Genomic DNA, 16,332 nt, shown 5'->3' with positions numbered 1-16,332 from the left:
AACAAAATGCAAAGGGTATATAAAGTCCCAAATTACATATTCGTGCAAACATACTTCACTACTTTTTAAAAATTTGCCAAAATGCCGCTTAACACCTACAATCCAAATCGACTTAAAGTTCAATTAAAATTGGCGATTAATCGACTTAAACTTTTGCAACAGAAGAAAAACTCAATCAATAAACAGCAACGTAAAGAAATTGCCAATTTATTAGAAAATTCAAAGACGGAAAGTGCTAAAATACGGGTAAATTTTCGTTTAAATTAATTGTTTCAATAAATCATTTTTTGAATTTTGATTATTCGTCAGGTTGAAGGAATCATTCGAGAAGACTATTTTATCGAAGCACTGGAAATTCTTGAACTTTATTGTGATCTCCTCATGGCTCGTTTTGGACTTATTGAGCAAATAAAGTAAGATATAAGAGTAACATTGATTGTTTATTTGACTAGCAGTGAATTAATGTTTCTTTTATAGACATTGTGATCCGACAATAAGTGAAGCTGTAAATACATTGATTTATGCCGCACCTAGATCGGAGATAAAGGAATTAGGACAGGTAATGGAAAATTAAATTGTATATATATATATATATTTTTTTATTTTAAAAAAAAATATTATTATTATTCTTTAGGTACGCGACCAATTGATTGGTAAATATGGAAAAGAGTTTGCTTTGAATGCGATTGATAATAAAGATGATTGTGTTAATGAAAGGGTAAATACTTAATGTGTAATATAATTATAAAATATTTTAATTCTTTTATTGATTTTTGGTTTGCTTTGATTTTGTAGATTATACAGAAACTTATGTTTAGTACACCAGATCCATTTTTGGTAAATCGATATCTTGAGGAAATTGCTAAAACATATAATGTAAATTGGAAAGCAGACGATATAGATTTGATTTCGGTAAATTTCAGAATTTTAAATTTATTCTTTGGAACAATTAATTTTATTAATTATACATTATTTGAAAGGCGGATTTGTCGTCGAATTCACAAGTTAAGAATAATAAATCGAGTTCAGAACCTACGTATACTGCATTACCAGATATGGATTTATTGATGTCGTTAAATAATGATGCAAAAGGTGAAAGCAACCAGTCGGTAAGCGGACGAGAATGAAGAATGTGACGTCCTTCATCCAGCTTCTTTCGATCTAATAGTATATTGAATTACTATTTTTCAAAGACATCAACACCAAATTCCGCATCAATTTTGGACAATTCAGATAATATACTTCCAGATGTTCCAATCGGTCCACCTAAGAATCATTCAAAAAATAGTCTTGGTGCCCCTCCGTCGCCCATTTTACCTCCTGCAAATCAATCAGATGAAGATAAAGATATCGTTAATCCACCTCCTTATTCAAAATTGGACAACAATAACGAAAAGCCAAGTTCAGGTAATTCTAAAATGACAACTGATGAAGATGATGAGTTAATTAGAAGGTTTGAAGCTTTAAAGAAGAGATAGTTAAAATTATTTATAATTAGTTTATTGACTTGATTTTAGCCTTGTACAAGTTAATCTTTCTATTAATTATCATAATTATAGATATTATTTATAAATTATTTTACTTTATATTAGTTTTATTTCTTATTCGGAGATAGAAATAATAATGTAAAATATTTTTAATATATTAAATCTTTTTTTAAGAATGCAGTTACTATACTGGTTACAAAATACAGTACGTTAAGAAAATAAATGATGTTTTTAATATAAAACTGGTAAAAGACAAATGTAAGTATTTATAAAAACAACAACAAAATATGTTATTTGCCTTTGTGTTTAATATATTTGTTAAAAAAGTCAGTTAATTGCAACTTTTATTACAATAATCTTAGAAACATAATTAATATTGAATTTAAAGTTCAAATTCACATAAAAGTAAATATTTATTTAATATGCAAATTTCGATAAATTAATTCTTTTTCATGAATATATTCAAGTCCAATGCAATAGATTAATGTAAAAAAAAATTAAAGAAATTTTTTAAAAAAAAATTAGAAAAATGGGGTTCGGATTAATAAATATTTAGATTTAGAACAAACATTTTTAATATAACTACATCGATTTTTTATAACCATTGATCTCAATTGTATCAAGTGGTAAGTAAAAATCTGTAAGTTTTAACATATTTAATAATCTGCCAAAGCAAGTTAAAAAATATGTAAATTATTTTTATCAAACTATAATAGTAATAAACATTAAATGTATTTAATAATATATTATAATAATTTATAGGATATCACCACCAATTTTTCTTCACACCATAAATACTATTTTCATCCACTTTACCTAAAACTAAGCAACTTCAAGAGCAGCTTCTAATTTCTTTTCTTTCTGTGGTTGCTTTGTTTCTACTTTTTGCTTTTGCGGTATTTGTTGTTGTGGTATTTGATCAGGAACAGGAGGAAGTTTGTCAAGTTTACCAACAAGCTAGAAGATTAATATGAAAATAAATTAATTTCAATTATAACATCATATTAAAGCACTTCAAATATTTACTTGTTCATTCACAATTTGATCTAATTCGGCCAATATCTCTTCTTCATCTTCACTAGTTAGTTTTCCACTTAATGCCTCTGAAATTTCCTATTTAATTAAAATATATTACTAATTTTCTTTGTTACATAAACCAACATATATGTAATAAATCAGTAACAGAAAAATTTACATTTTGATAAGCTATGGCATCTGCAGTATCTTCCATCAATTTCTCAACCTTTTCAATAGGCGTTTCCTTATGAATTTCATTTAGAATTAAATTTCCTTGTTTTAATCCCTCAAATACATCCTTTTCTACTAGTGTAAACTCTATAGTTTGAGTCTTATGTTTAAAAATAAAAATTAATGAAAAATTCGATTGATTTTTAAAATATAAAAGCTTAATAAACAAACCAATTGCTCAAGATTCAATAATTGTGCATCGGATTTACTAAGTAATTGTTCTTGATATTTCTTCTTCTTCAAAGCTAAAAGAGCACCACGTTTATTATTTTTAAGTAATGCTTCTTTTGCTATTTGAGTTTCTCTATCTGCTACTAATTGAAGCTTTTATTAAACCAATTTGGTTGCAAATTAGTACGTATAAAAGATAAATTATTCGACTAAAGTTTATTTACCTTTTTTTGATACTGCTTTAGTTTATCACGTTGAACTTTCAAATCAAGTATGGCACGATCCTGAGAGGTTATTCTACTATTTTTATTTCCCATCGATAAAAACTTGTCAAATATATTATCAAAAAGTGAAAAGCAAAGCAAAGCTTTATCAAATTTGATCTGCACACTGCAGCTCTATTGGATAATTATTTATTATTGATAGTCCGTTGAATTCTTGTACGTTTAAACATTCACGAAGTTACTATTCAATGCAGAACCAACAAGAAAAAACACCAACAGAATTCTTAAATAATGTCATTGGTAGGCCTGTACTTGTTAAGTTGAATTCAGGTGTTGACTATCGAGGTAAATATTAAAATTATATTTCCATAAAAATCTTTTTAATTGATATCAAAAATTTTTTATTAGGAATTCTATCTTGCTTGGATGGTTATATGAATATTGCTCTTGAACAAACTGAGGAATGGGTTAATGGTCAACTTAAAAACAAGTATGGTGATGCATTCATACGCGGAAATAATGGTATAATATAAATATTTATAACTTATTTTCTATGCGAAAGAAAATATATTTAATGACTTTTTTTTATATATATATATAGTTTTGTACATCAGTGCTGATAAATCTAGATAACTTCGAATATATTGATATATTGTGTTCTTTGTACTGTTCTTTGTATAAGGAGAAACTTTTACTTAATTATGTTTTTCATCAGGTAAATTTTGATCTTCTTAATATTTTTAATAATGTTGATATTATATATGTAAATAATAAATGAATTAATGAATTGATATTCGTTTTAAATAATAGAAATTAATTCGAATATATTTGATGTATATTATGAAATGACTAAAAATTACTATAATAATATGAAAGGTCGTATTTACTTTTAGATATTGTTCAAAAGTATGATATAAAGATTGAACGGATTAATAATTAACTGATTTAATGAATATGAAATATTTATAATAAAAAAAACTAAAATGATTTCTTTTAAAAATATAATAAAAATAATAAAATTAATAAAATTAAATATATACAAAAAGAAAATAATTTATTCTATCGTTCGTGTCTATACCATACTAGTCATAATATCTATCACCATATCTATCGTGTCTTTCTCTATCATTATACCTATCATTATATCTATCATTATACCTATCATTGTACCGATCATTGTACCTATCATTGTACCTATCATTGTACCTATCATTGTATCGATCATTGTACCGATCATATCTATCCGTATCACGCTCTCTTTCACGATAATCACTTCGGTCATCATAACCATTCTTACTTCTTGGAGGTGCATAATCACTTCGATCATCATAACCATTCTTACTTCTTGGAGGTGCATAATCACTTCGATCACTTCGATCATCATAAACATTGTTACCTCGACGTGGTGGTGGGTACTCACCTCGTTCTTGAGGTGGGTATCGCTCTCGTTCACGGGAATTATAACCACGATTTGAATTTCGGTTTGGCGGTGATGAAGGACCCATACGCTCCAAATTTGCAGTGTATGGCTGAACTGTCTGATTTTGTAATTTTGGATTACGCTTATTTTGGTCATAGCGATATCCTGCCATCTCAATTAGCGGAACTTTTTTATGGTTTTCTAGTGTAAGTTCAAGTGGTTGAGGTTCTGGAGGTAATGGATAATTTGCATATTTAGAACGAGATCCATCATATGGGATTTCTTCACGGTAGGGATATGGAACATGTTTTGAAGGTGGGAGGTCGTATGGGGGTTCATCGCGATATTGATGAGGTGGATGTGGTGGCAAAGGATATCTGTTAACAGGTTTTTCGCGTATTCCATGTGGTGGAGGGGGATGATGATGCCATTCGTCACGATCCCGATATCCATTTGAATCATAACTATTAGAACGTGAATGTTCATGTTTCCGATCCCGGATATGTGGTGGCAAAGCAGCGCGTGATTGTTGAGGTGACAGTGTTTTACCTCTTGGTGGTTGTTTTGTTTCATCATCGTTTGATCTTTCATCTGTATCATCATCATCAGATGATGATGATGATGGTTGATAGGCAGCTCTTAATTTTGATCTAGGATTATTTTTTACTGTACTAGTGGGAATTTTTAGGGGTGCATCGTCATCATCTTCGTCCGATGATTCACGTGATTCATGTGACAAGTCTTCATGTATTGAATCAGGTATATTACTTGTATTTATTCCGTATTTTTTACCTAATGGAACAATATCACTATCTACTGAAAGAATAGAGTCACGAGCTGTTGGGTCAGCTGGTACTCTTAAATTTGTTCTGAGAATTGACCTTATATGATCTTTTTCTCTATCCACTTCATTCTCTTCATCTGAACTTTCTTTTGAGGAAACTGAAGAACGATGTATTTGTTTTGAATTCTTATATGATCTTTTACTAGCCAAATGATCATGATCATTACTTCTTGAAGACATTGATGATTGACGAGAAAGAGAACTTACTTCTTCAAGAGGTTCTTCTCTGATTTTTCTTGTAAAATTTGATCTATTTTTATTATTTATAGGACGGCTATGAGAAATTTGAGAGCTATTCCGATATCTTTGACCTATTTGTGAATCACTTGTAGTTGACGAAGTAGAAATAGATGAGGCTGATGAATATCTTCTATGTGAAGGTGGTTGAACTATTCTAGTTCCATTATTATGACGATCCCCAGAATGGTCACTATTTGAAGAAACGCCTCTTTCATAATCACGATTTCTTTCACGTGGATATTTTTTATTTCCCGAACGATCATAACGATCATCATAAATAGGTCTAACATCGTCTTCATGCTTATTTCTTGGACGAGGTTCTCGGCGATAATCATCCCGATCTCTTATATCATACCTACGATCTTCTCTTATATCACGTGAATCTTCGGAATATGGTTCTCTATAATCACGATCATAATAGTCATCTCGATCCCTCGCGTCTCGTGGGTATGAAGGATCATATCTATCATTTCGTTCATATCTATCATATCGATCACGACTATCATAATCATTATATCTATCAACATCCTGTGGTGGAGGTGGAGGTGGTGGGGGTGGCGGTGGTGCCCTAGCTTCCGCACGATGTCTATCTTTCATACGATCTAAAATATTATTTTCACCTTCTTTTGGATCAACTTCTTGAACCCAATTTTCAATATTATTAATTTTTTGAACAGTTTCTTTTCGTTGTTGAACAGCAGGATTCATAATTTTTTTTCCATTCAGAACGTTTGAATTATTTTTTGTTATTACAGCTTTTTTTAATTTTGTAAAACTATCTTCAGATTCACTAGATGATGATGATGATTGAATTTTTTTATTTTTTGAATTTTTCTTGTTCTTTTTCGATTTTTTCTTATTATCACTACTACTATCACTTGATTCACTATCACTTTCACTCTCACTATCTAATGGCTTATGAGTTCCTAAACTACCATTTTGTTTAAGTGATTCGTTATTTGATACACTTTTATTTAAATTATTTGATAAAGATCTTGACAAATTAAATCGTTTTAAAGGTTGATTATTATTATTATTATTATTATTATTATTATTATTATTTGAAAATGTTGAAGTGGAAGTTGTTTGTATTTGTGTGCTTGAAGAAGTTTCTAACAATTTCGATAATTCTGCATTTAACACTAAATCGTCAAAATCGTTATTTGAATTAGTTTTTCCAGCTAAAATTAAATAAAATCGATTAATTAATAATTAGTAATTCGAATAAAAAATTGATTTTTTAAAAAAACTTACTTGTAGTATTCAATTCACCTAAAATTTCATCAAGCAAACCTGAATTTTTTGTTATGGATGACTTAACTTCAACCGGCGAAGTAGTAGATACAACAGGTAGAATATCCGATAGAACATTATCTTTTGGATTTAACATTAAAGATATTCTTGGAGGTTTAGTATCAGTTGGGAATATAACATTATTTGTATCATTATTGTTTGTATCGTTATTTTTCTTTTTACCAAACCGAAGGTTAAGTTTCCCTTTCATTGTATTATTTATTTTAATTGTTAATAAATATTTATCTTAAAAATTAGAAGAGACTTTTAAAAATATGTTATAGGTTATTTGAATTCAAATTTCTATTAATACAAAAACAGAATTTTTTCTTATCATATCAAACGATCGAAAAAGAAAAAAAAAATATCAAGAATTTTTTTTTTACGAAATAAAATTTTGGGATATATATAGTTTTTATAGTTTTTATAAAAGTAAAAAGTCAATAAATTATAAAATAGGATATTGTATAGAAATTAATTTAAAAGGTTAAATTACTAAAGAAAGAAATGGGCTGGTTGTTGAAATATATACCAGTATATTTCAAAAAAAAAAAAAAAAAACCAAAAGAATTTAAGAAGAAAATCTTCTCCAAAGAAAACGTAAACCTTGGGACACTAAAAAAGATATACAAATGATAGTGTATTTATTATTGATATTTTATATTTATTTTGTCATTGTGTTTGTAATCCAAATGCATTCATATAGGTACATATAGTACAATTTAAATAGGTATATTACCTAATTGGGTAAGCTTATATACTTATATACAATTAATATGCATCGAAGTTTCAAAATTATTCATTAGGATTTGTTCCAAAATTAGAATTAAGTCACTGATTCTCTTTAGATATCCGTTCTTTTTGAACAAGTTATTTGTAAAATATTTGTTTTACAGTAAAATTTTATTGGAATTTTATTAACGTATTAATTTTTTCATTTCTTTGTACATAACAATATAACAATATAGCCAATGAATAGTACAAGTAACACAATCAAAATCTGTGTGTCATTCAGCAGATAAGCCAACAAAAAAAAAAGGAGATATAATGACGTTATAAAATAAGAAAATAAGGGACGACAATGAATCACCATTTTTATATAAATAAATTTCTGCGGCTAGATCTAATTCACAATTCGGCAATACAATACTATACAAATTTTTACCTAGTTATTATTATTATGATAATCTTGTTTACTACAGATTTTAAATAACATATGAAAAATATTTAAGGTTCCACAGAAAATAACAAAATATACAATAGTTTATCTCGATCAAACAATTAAATCTCGATATATAAAAGAACTATGTTTTTTTTGTCTTAGTTACACATTTGAAACGCGAGATATTTTACAATTCTCAGGCATAATACCAAAGATTGAATGAATTTTTAAGTTCAATATCCCACCATAATGTATAAAATCACGTGTTAGTCGTGTTATATTTCCAACAAGCAATACTGATGGACGTTGGCGTAGTTCTAGGAACTAGAATCAGAAAACAAAAAGTTTTTGTAATTAATTTATTCAATTATCATAAGGTCTCATGTTTTATTTCTAAAATAAATGTAATATAATTAAAATTGCTCATATATTCATTCGACTCTTAAAAAAAATTATTTTTGTTTTTTTCTCTTCCTATCATTTTTTTTTCTCAATATTATTATTATTTATACACCTAAATTTAACAGTAAATTAGATCCTCCAGAATGAGTGCCAGGTAAATATGTTACGGCACGTGAACCAGACAAGGTTGCAGCGATTTCTTTAGAAGCTTCAATACGACGTAATAAAACTAAACCTTCACCAGCTTTATCAAGAGCCTTGGAAATTCTTTCTGCAGCTTCAGCTTCACCTTCTGCACGAATAATTGCTGCTTGTTTTTCTTGTTCAGCCTAAGTAAACCATTCCCAATTAATTAATCGACTACTGCAAAATATTATATAAATAAATAACATCATACCTTTTCTACAACGAATTTGGCTCTTTCGGCTTCTTGTTGAGCAATTTGCTTTTGTTCAACGGCATTTGTGAATTCATTACCAAAAGTCATATGTGTCTATTAAGGAATAGCCAAATAGGTCAACAATTTATTCAACAAGTTGTTATACTTGATATTATAGAATAAGATACAATACAATAGAAACATCTTCCAATTCAATATTGAATTCTTTGGATCGTTTTACAAGGTCCTCGCGTATTTTTGAGGAGACCTAAAAAAAAATTTCAAAAAAAAGGAATTGATAAAACTTAACTATAAAATCGCGTAAATAAAGAAGCATAAAATTATAATACAAAAAAGTTATTTTCATTTTATTTACCACTTCACGCTGTGTGATCAATTCGCTAGCATCAAATTGAGCAACAACAGATTTCAAAACTTCATTACCAATAGAAGGCAATACTCTTTCATCGTAATCCATACCCAACGATTTGTAAATTTCGGATAATTTGTCAACATCAGGTCTATGTAAAACACGTAAAGTCAAGCTGACCGTCTGCATATCTTTTGATCCGGTTGTTGTAGATATATTGCGAGGTTTCGTACGAATATCATATAGAATAGCACGTTGTAACCAGGGAAAGAGAAAATGTGTACCCTCACCAATTGGTCTTTCTTTAACTCCTTGAATACGGTCAAAAATCACAGCACGAAATCCTCCCTGAACTTATATCATATAATATTATTCAATTGATACAAAATAAATAATAGTAATAATAAATATTTACCATCATATATACTATATTGGAGCAAGCTAGCAGCTGCACCAATTGGAATGGCAAGTTTAGCAATCTTTTCAAGAAAAGCCATTGAAATTTCAAAAGATAAATTTTTTTTTCAAAAATGATGATAATCAAAGAATTACAATATTATGTCGAATAAAGTACCCGACCAAACATTTTAAGTCATGATCGGCAGTTGTCTATCAAAGACTATCAAGAGTTATAAATACATCTGTTTTTTAGTACACCTTCCGAAGAAAAATCTTAGTTTCGTCGTAATCTTTTATAAAGAAATCTTTTTTACTCAAGAAAAGCATTGAAATTCGCCAAGAGATATCAAAAGTATAAAACATTTAAGGTTTGAGTTTATTCCTCTTTGTTGCAAGAAATTATAGGTTTACCCGACCACGAAACTATGAGAGTGTTCTACTCTAATATTCTACGTGAAATGTGTTTGAGCTAAATATTTTATCATCAGCACTCAGGCATTACACATATTTTCATTTTTTTACATTATCCCTTTTTGTTAGGAATATTGACTGCATAACAAAAGTCAATATTTTCGCTTATTTATCGAGATTTATGCCGAATAACTCTTTAATTTTTATTAAATACTTTTCTTGTGCCATATTAATATAAATAGTAAGACAGGATACCGTAGAAGAACATTTAGTAATTATAGTGAAGCTGATTTATGATAGGAGAGAAAATTATCTTCTTCATCCAGAAATGTTAAAAAAAGTAAGGGAAGGAGATTATTATTAGGTATAAGGGGGATTAGGGCAAGAGGATTATACCGAAAGTTAATTCATCAGACATTAATATTTTCACGTGAAGTAGCAAAATCTTCTAATGATGTACAGAGTAATATCCTCTGGACTTAATGTATGATAAATATTCTACATACTTTATTTGCACATTTGATGCAACAACAAATTATGTTAAGAAACCATTGAAAAGAGAGCCTCTAGAGAAATAAAAAAGTCATTGCTAAATGAAAAATTGGTTGATTTTGTTTTAAGAAGCTGGAAGCGGTATTTGAAACAGAATACGCAAAAGTCGAATGAAAAATCTTTAATAAGACAATTATAACTAGACAGAGAAGTTAAGGTTCAACTTCTTGGTTGATCTACCTTCTAAGCATTTGAAATGCATTTCTGGATATTTAAAATGTCATTTCAATAAGAGAAATAAATTGTATTTTGATAATATGACAGAATTATTGTTACGCAGAATAGAGATGATGAACACCGGAGTTTTGGGATCTCCCTTTAAAGCCACATTAAAACGCACAGTTGGGGTTGTATAGGTTTGCCAAACATTTTAAAATAGCCCAATTGCAATGTTCAAGATGCTTAAGAATAAAGACTTATTTACATTTCAAATCACTGGTAACCATCCCACTTTATTTTCTACAGATTGAAATAAAAAAGTCAAATTCCATTTACTATATAATAATATTTAATTATTTAACTTGAATTTATAAAACAGAAGTTAAAGAAATATATTCCATTCTAACTGGAAATGAGATAGGTTGCATTTATCTAAAGATTTCTTTTAATAACTTAAAAACCTATATCGAAGAATATAGATGATATGTAATTTGAGCATTCTGGTTTATGAATAATAACAAAACAAGGATGGGTAATCTTTTAGTTTTAATGATATGCTAATTATTAATGTGAAATTGCTAAAAAAGGTCATTTAAATTTCACCATATTAGGCATTAAAAAATAATCATTCTATTTAATTATGGTATCTACTTTGCTTATTAGTTATTTGTTATAGAATAAGTGTTTGGGGTTAAAATAATCACGTGTTAATTGCTGATACGCTCTCTAGTCTCTGCACATTTATTGTTTCTTATAACTATTTAACTAATTGTAGTCAAACAATACTCCGAGATTTTATATAAAGTGAGATTATGATTCATCAAAAATAGTTCTTAGCATGTCATTTAGGTATTTATAGAGGAAGTCTTTCATATAATAAATAAGTTGTCAAACTAATATCCAACATAATCATCCTGCATTACCTGAATAATTACAAAAATCTGTTACTTATCCTGCTGATGATGTTTCGGGATTGTTATAATTACTTTTGAAAAAAGATAGAATTCACAAAATAATAAAAGTACCTTCGAAATTTCTTGATACATGATAATATTAGTTATTATTTACTTTTATTGTGACAATTCAAATACCTTTAAAGACATCATGTGGCAGTGTTTTGTAATAGAATGATTAATTAATTTTAGCAAATAAGACGCTTCTTGAGTTTGTTATGAAATTTATGATAACCAATCACAGCTACCACAAAAAGAGTATCGCAATCAAGCAGATGTCTGTTGGAAATGATGATGTAAATCTTTTAAAGAAATTTTATACACGCAATTAATAAGAGACACCTAAATACTTATATTGTTTTAATCTTGCTCAAATGTATCACTGCATTAGAAATAAAAATAAATATAATAGAAAAAAAATAAAAATGTGTAAATTCAGTGAATGCGTTTTTTATAAGGGTCTTGTAATCACGGTTACACGCACTTACATCGCGCGTAAATTACACATATTAAACCCGATACGATATTGACAGATATACAATTTGCACAGCAATTTTATTTTGTCGTTACCGCAAATATATGAATCTTGACCCGTCACGTACGCAAAAGTATCGGACTTGACCCTCCTCGTGGTGCTAAGTTGACCCGGTCAATTATGCATGTTTATGCATAACAAAAAATTGTATTTCTTGACCCGAAATGTGATAATCGATAATGTGATAAATCAAAAAATAAATTAATTAAACGTTTACTTGAACAAACTTTTAACAAATTTTAATTTCACAATTTTGACATTTTTGGCATGAAAGTATTTAAAATTATGCTTAGGCTTTTTATAATGAAAGGCTATATATACAATTTTTTAAGTACAGAATACAACATTTACAACGAAACGTATAATTATATACTTTTTTTTTACATTTATAACGAAAACTTTATATTCTTTTGGGCAAGAATGCAACGTTTTTGTAAATTCCACTATGTTAGGAACGCAAAATATAAAATTAAAGGCTTCGAAAAATAAGAAATAGATTTATTTCATTAAATGATGAGTAAAAGTAAGTTACAAGATTACTAAAAGTGCTTTTGAGAAAACGTGTTGTTATCAGAAAAGTTGTTATCAGGAGCTTGATTAAATGAATAAGAATAAGAATTGGATAACTCAATTTGATTATTGTAGGAAAATTGACCAAGATCATTTGGAATCGAAGGATAACTATAGGCCAATTGATCTTGAGGAATATTGAAAGAGGTATAATTACTATTAGGAATCGCATTAGTTGAAGAGAATGTAGATTGTGAATAAATTGAAGTAGGGAGCGAAGTATTGGTGTTTGTATAATAAGGAATATTATAAAGAGTAGGTTGAAGAGTTGGTTGTGAATTAAAAGATGGATTCAAATCAAATTTGATGTTATACGAAGCAGGTAAATTAACATCAGGTACGGATGGTCCCAAATTATTTTCATTATTCTTGTTATTTCCGTTATCCTTAGTATTTTCCTGCAATTAAGATATTAGTGAAACAGTAGATTGGTTTTTATAATTTAAAAAATAATGATTACCTTATATGTACGAATTTGTCTTCTAGTTCGTTTTGTTTTTCTTTGCTGAGTTGAAAAGGTTTCCTTATTTTCCTTATCTTCTTCTAAAATAGAATTACATAAAATTCGTGATGGTTTGCGCGGTTTAGCAGAAGGTTTCGGCGGAGCTCCAATAGCATTAAAATCACGCTTATTGTTTAATTCTGGACGAAAAGGATCTCTATTTAATTTCAATGGTTTATTATCTGGCCAAAAGATCTTGGTGCCTATAAATTTTTTATAATAATTAATTTATATTTAAATATAAATAAAATATCATGAAAAGAAATGAATAAATATACCTTGAAGTTCAAATAATCTTAAAATTTCATTATAAGCCACATGAGTATCTCCTTCATAAATTAACTTGTTTTTATTTTCTGCAGAAATAACGCGTTCCTTATTCTTAAAATATGTCACCAATTGATTTTTAACTTCTTGCGAATAATCAAAAAGATTCTCTGCATTTAATGATTCTTTATATATTCTTGCTGCATGACAGTGCTTACACACATCCCGAAAAGACCCATTCCAAATATAATCTAGGCATATTAAACATTCTCCGCTAAAAATATTTGTTAAATAATATCCTTCTAGTTCAGGAACTACACTATAATGATTCTTTGCAAATTTTTGATAAAGTGGATACAACTTTTCAATAATATTATCATCCATTTTCACAAAACTTCCATCGTATGATGATTCTAATACATTTAATTGATTATGTTTTTTTACATAAAAATAATTGTTGTTATTTGATGATTTTACGTATCCCATCAAGAAATAGAGTCTACCCAAATTAAGTCGTCTTAACTTGTCTGAAGAAATATGTTTTGATTGGTTTTCCTTGTATGATAGTATTGATAGTGTCAAATTAAATAAATGCTAATTAATAAATTTAAAATTAATTATAATTTACTTACTTGCTCGATAGATTGAGCATCAAATAAAGTACTTAAACCAGCTTCAAAACTTGTTTCTCCAGACCTTTCAGTAATATTTTCTCTATTTAATTTTAGTCCATATAATCTTTCAACAAAATTTACAACAGTTTTAATTCCGCTATGATTTGTCTCAATTGATCGATTCATCCTCTCTGTGAAGTTATTAGTTGTCATTGGATTATCCTGTAAAGTTTGAGGAAGTCTTCCAGCATCGATAAAACCAAGTATCCACTCATCACTAATCCAATTATTATAAATATCATTTATAATTTTTTGTTTTACATTATTAGCCAAATCCAAAGAATTTATGAATTTCTTGTATTCAATAGCTAATTCTTCACATTGTTTGACACTTCTACTTCTTCCTACAATCTTGAACGCTATTGCTAATGGATAACTAAATTATTTTAAATAAAAATTATATAATTTTATTATTAAAAAAAAAAATTTACAACAAAATTAAAATTACCGAATTGACCAAGGAATATTCCATTGCGAAAAATTTTCTCCAATTGTTTTCATTATGTGGAACCAACAAAGTATCGATCCACGTAATAAACTTTGTATAGCAATTCTCGATGGACGATGTTTGTCAATCATGGCTAGTGGATTCCATAATTGTATATTTGCACAATTACTAATCCTTTCAAACCCCTTTCCGGATGGTAAATCTTGGTAATACCATTCATGGTTACATTCACTACGACTACAGGGAATATTTTGCTTGATTGCTTGAATAGCTAATCGAATAGTCCAATTATTTTCTTTGTTGCTTAAACCTATAATAAATTTTAATACTTTTTTTTGTTGATATAAAAAAAATAATGATATACAGATATACTAACCAAAAGCCAATGGTGTAGCACACCCTGTATTATTTTCAACTATCATTGTTAAGATTGGAGCATGATCATTATTTAGATCATATTTACCATCCAATCCTATGCAAAAATTTCCAAATTTTTGACCATTTTTTAACCATAAATCATTTGATAAAGTCAATTGATAATAGTGATCTGGATGATCTTCCGGTGCTAATGGATCCGGCTGCTGGTAATAAAGTACATAACCCTTTAATTTAAGAATTTCCGTAACTAAATAGTGTAAAATTGTCCAGCTTCCGGAATTTTCTTTTAGTCGTCTATCATCTCTTTTAATAAAACCCCGTAATTTAGTATCATTACAAATTTCACGTTGTTCATTTAACACATTTCGTAATGTTTCTTCATTTGCACCATTATAAGGTGCAAGTAATGTCATTTTAATTTCTTTTACTGTTTTATAATCGGATCTTCTATTTAAAATAATTTTATCCCGTATTTCTCTTGTAAGGTTCAGTTTGGAACTATTAGGAATATGAGTATTTAATGCATTTGCTGGTAAATGAGATCCAATTATTTTAATACGTAGTGGTTTGCTTGTTTTTAACCATGATAATTTAGATTCTGATATAACACGCACTTTGCAAAGATGCATATCATGACTGTTTTTAATATTATTTGGAAAATTACGATTTGCACAATTCTCTTTACAACTACCAATATTTCCGCATTCCCTCTGACAGCTATTCCCCCCAGCACAATACATAGTCCAGGACCAACATAACCTGTCCTTTCTTTTACCAGCTTCAATCTCTTTAACATACTCTTCTCCCATAGGTGTTAGATGTACAATGTCATCTATTCTATTAGTAGATTTAGTTTCTCCTTTATTGGTTCTCCATTCAATATAATCTACAGCTCCCTCAACACGATCAACAGTTATAATATTTTCTTTAACAAGTTCTGGAGTTTTTTTTCTACTTTGGCATTTTAATTTGATATTTTTTAGTAAAGGATGTTTGGAAATGTACCATTCAGCGACACGCCCAAAGGGTACATTAACAGTTTCATCATCATTATATTTTATTAAATCATCATTCATATTTAGATAATTTCTAGGAAAAAAGAGAAAAAAATAGAGTTTCGCGTTACAAAAATGATAAAAATAAAGTTTTAATAAAAGATAAAGTTTTGCGTCACAAAAAGATAAAAAAAAAATAAAGTTTTGAGTCATAAACGAGATAAGAAATAAAGTTTCATGTAACAAAAA

The 16,332-nt window shown here is 28.4% G+C and overlaps 6 protein-coding genes across 6 annotated transcripts; 2 read left to right on the top strand and 4 right to left on the bottom strand.

The window, feature by feature from the left end:
• The first annotated feature begins 52 nt into the window (after positions 1-52).
• Positions 53-1,678, top strand: OCT59_023151 (uncharacterized protein). Its single transcript, XM_066150573.1, has 7 exons — positions 53-246; positions 310-413; positions 478-559; positions 635-718; positions 796-912; positions 981-1,109; positions 1,194-1,678. The coding sequence occupies exons 1-7, from the start codon at positions 82-84 to the stop codon at positions 1,476-1,478; spliced, it is 966 nt and encodes a 321-aa protein (XP_066006590.1). The 5' UTR covers positions 53-81; the 3' UTR covers positions 1,479-1,678.
• A 361-nt stretch (positions 1,679-2,039) lies between these two features.
• Positions 2,040-3,291, bottom strand: OCT59_023150 (uncharacterized protein). Its single transcript, XM_025314119.2, has 6 exons — positions 3,131-3,291; positions 2,907-3,059; positions 2,683-2,835; positions 2,514-2,600; positions 2,304-2,444; positions 2,040-2,151 (listed from the first exon to the last, which is right to left on the bottom strand). The coding sequence occupies exons 1-5, from the start codon at positions 3,221-3,223 to the stop codon at positions 2,310-2,312; spliced, it is 621 nt and encodes a 206-aa protein (XP_025185691.1). The 5' UTR covers positions 3,224-3,291; the 3' UTR covers positions 2,040-2,151; positions 2,304-2,309.
• Positions 3,130-4,167, top strand: OCT59_023149 (U4/U6-U5 snRNP complex subunit lsm6). The gene is made up of 4 exons (XM_066150572.1): positions 3,130-3,475; positions 3,539-3,652; positions 3,732-3,845; positions 3,941-4,167. Exons 1-3 carry the CDS (start codon positions 3,379-3,381, stop codon positions 3,761-3,763), a joined length of 243 nt encoding a protein of 80 aa, XP_066006589.1. The 5' UTR covers positions 3,130-3,378; the 3' UTR covers positions 3,764-3,845; positions 3,941-4,167.
• OCT59_023148 (uncharacterized protein) lies at positions 3,670-7,918 on the bottom strand. Its single transcript, XM_025324503.2, has 2 exons — positions 6,889-7,918; positions 3,670-6,815 (listed from the first exon to the last, which is right to left on the bottom strand). The coding sequence occupies exons 1-2, from the start codon at positions 7,136-7,138 to the stop codon at positions 4,213-4,215; spliced, it is 2,853 nt and encodes a 950-aa protein (XP_025185689.2). The 5' UTR covers positions 7,139-7,918; the 3' UTR covers positions 3,670-4,212.
• Positions 7,919-8,406: 488 nt separating this feature from the next.
• Positions 8,407-9,775, bottom strand: OCT59_023147 (Prohibitin-1 subunit of the prohibitin complex (Phb1p-Phb2p)). Its single transcript, XM_066150571.1, has 5 exons — positions 9,656-9,775; positions 9,247-9,593; positions 9,064-9,138; positions 8,889-8,984; positions 8,407-8,820 (listed from the first exon to the last, which is right to left on the bottom strand). Exons 1-5 carry the CDS (start codon positions 9,735-9,737, stop codon positions 8,596-8,598), a joined length of 825 nt encoding a protein of 274 aa, XP_066006588.1. The 5' UTR covers positions 9,738-9,775; the 3' UTR covers positions 8,407-8,595.
• A 3,013-nt stretch (positions 9,776-12,788) lies between these two features.
• On the bottom strand, positions 12,789-16,164 carry OCT59_023146 (uncharacterized protein; the record flags this gene model as incomplete). The annotated part of the gene is made up of 6 exons (XM_066150570.1): positions 12,789-13,217; positions 13,280-13,524; positions 13,600-14,143; positions 14,221-14,638; positions 14,711-15,020; positions 15,087-16,164. The coding sequence occupies 6 exons, from the start codon at positions 16,162-16,164 to the stop codon at positions 12,789-12,791; spliced, it is 3,024 nt and encodes a 1,007-aa protein (XP_066006587.1).
• Positions 16,165-16,332: the final 168 nt, after the last annotated feature.

The sequence above is a fragment of the Rhizophagus irregularis genome, chromosome 32, assembly GCF_026210795.1.
Source record: "Rhizophagus irregularis chromosome 32, complete sequence".
Taxonomy (NCBI): domain Eukaryota; kingdom Fungi; phylum Glomeromycota; class Glomeromycetes; order Glomerales; family Glomeraceae; genus Rhizophagus; species Rhizophagus irregularis.
The sequence above is the reverse complement of the archived record's forward strand: the minus strand, read 5'-3'. Positions and strand labels throughout refer to the sequence as shown.

What these genes read in the sequence shown, in the direction of transcription:
- OCT59_023151 (XM_066150573.1), top strand. Translation starts at nt 82, where the DNA reads ATGCCGCTTAACACCTACAATCCAAATCGACTTAAAGTTCAATTAAAA. An exon ending in GGACTTATTGAGCAAATAAA is followed by an intron (nt 414 to 477) that starts GTAAGATATAAG and finishes TTTCTTTTATAG; the next exon opens with ACATTGTGATCCGACAATAA. An exon ending in ATGATTGTGTTAATGAAAGG is followed by an intron (nt 719 to 795) that starts GTAAATACTTAA and finishes TTGATTTTGTAG; the next exon opens with ATTATACAGAAACTTATGTT.
- OCT59_023150 (XM_025314119.2), bottom strand. Translation starts at nt 3,223, where the DNA reads ATGGGAAATAAAAATAGTAGAATAACCTCTCAGGATCGTGCCATACTT. An exon ending in TAAAGCAGTATCAAAAAAAG is followed by an intron (nt 3,060 to 3,130) that starts GTAAATAAACTT and finishes GTTTAATAAAAG; the next exon opens with CTTCAATTAGTAGCAGATAG. An exon ending in ATGCCATAGCTTATCAAAAT is followed by an intron (nt 2,601 to 2,682) that starts GTAAATTTTTCT and finishes TTAATTAAATAG; the next exon opens with GAAATTTCAGAGGCATTAAG.
- OCT59_023149 (XM_066150572.1), top strand. Translation starts at nt 3,379, where the DNA reads ATGCAGAACCAACAAGAAAAAACACCAACAGAATTCTTAAATAATGTC. An exon ending in TTCAGGTGTTGACTATCGAG is followed by an intron (nt 3,476 to 3,538) that starts GTAAATATTAAA and finishes ATTTTTTATTAG; the next exon opens with GAATTCTATCTTGCTTGGAT. An exon ending in ATTCATACGCGGAAATAATG is followed by an intron (nt 3,653 to 3,731) that starts GTATAATATAAA and finishes ATATATATATAG; the next exon opens with TTTTGTACATCAGTGCTGAT.
- OCT59_023148 (XM_025324503.2), bottom strand. Translation starts at nt 7,138, where the DNA reads ATGAAAGGGAAACTTAACCTTCGGTTTGGTAAAAAGAAAAATAACGAT. An exon ending in AGGTGAATTGAATACTACAA is followed by an intron (nt 6,816 to 6,888) that starts GTAAGTTTTTTT and finishes ATTTAATTTTAG; the next exon opens with CTGGAAAAACTAATTCAAAT.
- OCT59_023147 (XM_066150571.1), bottom strand. Translation starts at nt 9,737, where the DNA reads ATGGCTTTTCTTGAAAAGATTGCTAAACTTGCCATTCCAATTGGTGCA. An exon ending in AATTGGAAGATGTTTCTATT is followed by an intron (nt 8,985 to 9,063) that starts GTATTGTATCTT and finishes ATTCCTTAATAG; the next exon opens with ACACATATGACTTTTGGTAA. An exon ending in CCAAATTCGTTGTAGAAAAG is followed by an intron (nt 8,821 to 8,888) that starts GTATGATGTTAT and finishes TGGTTTACTTAG; the next exon opens with GCTGAACAAGAAAAACAAGC.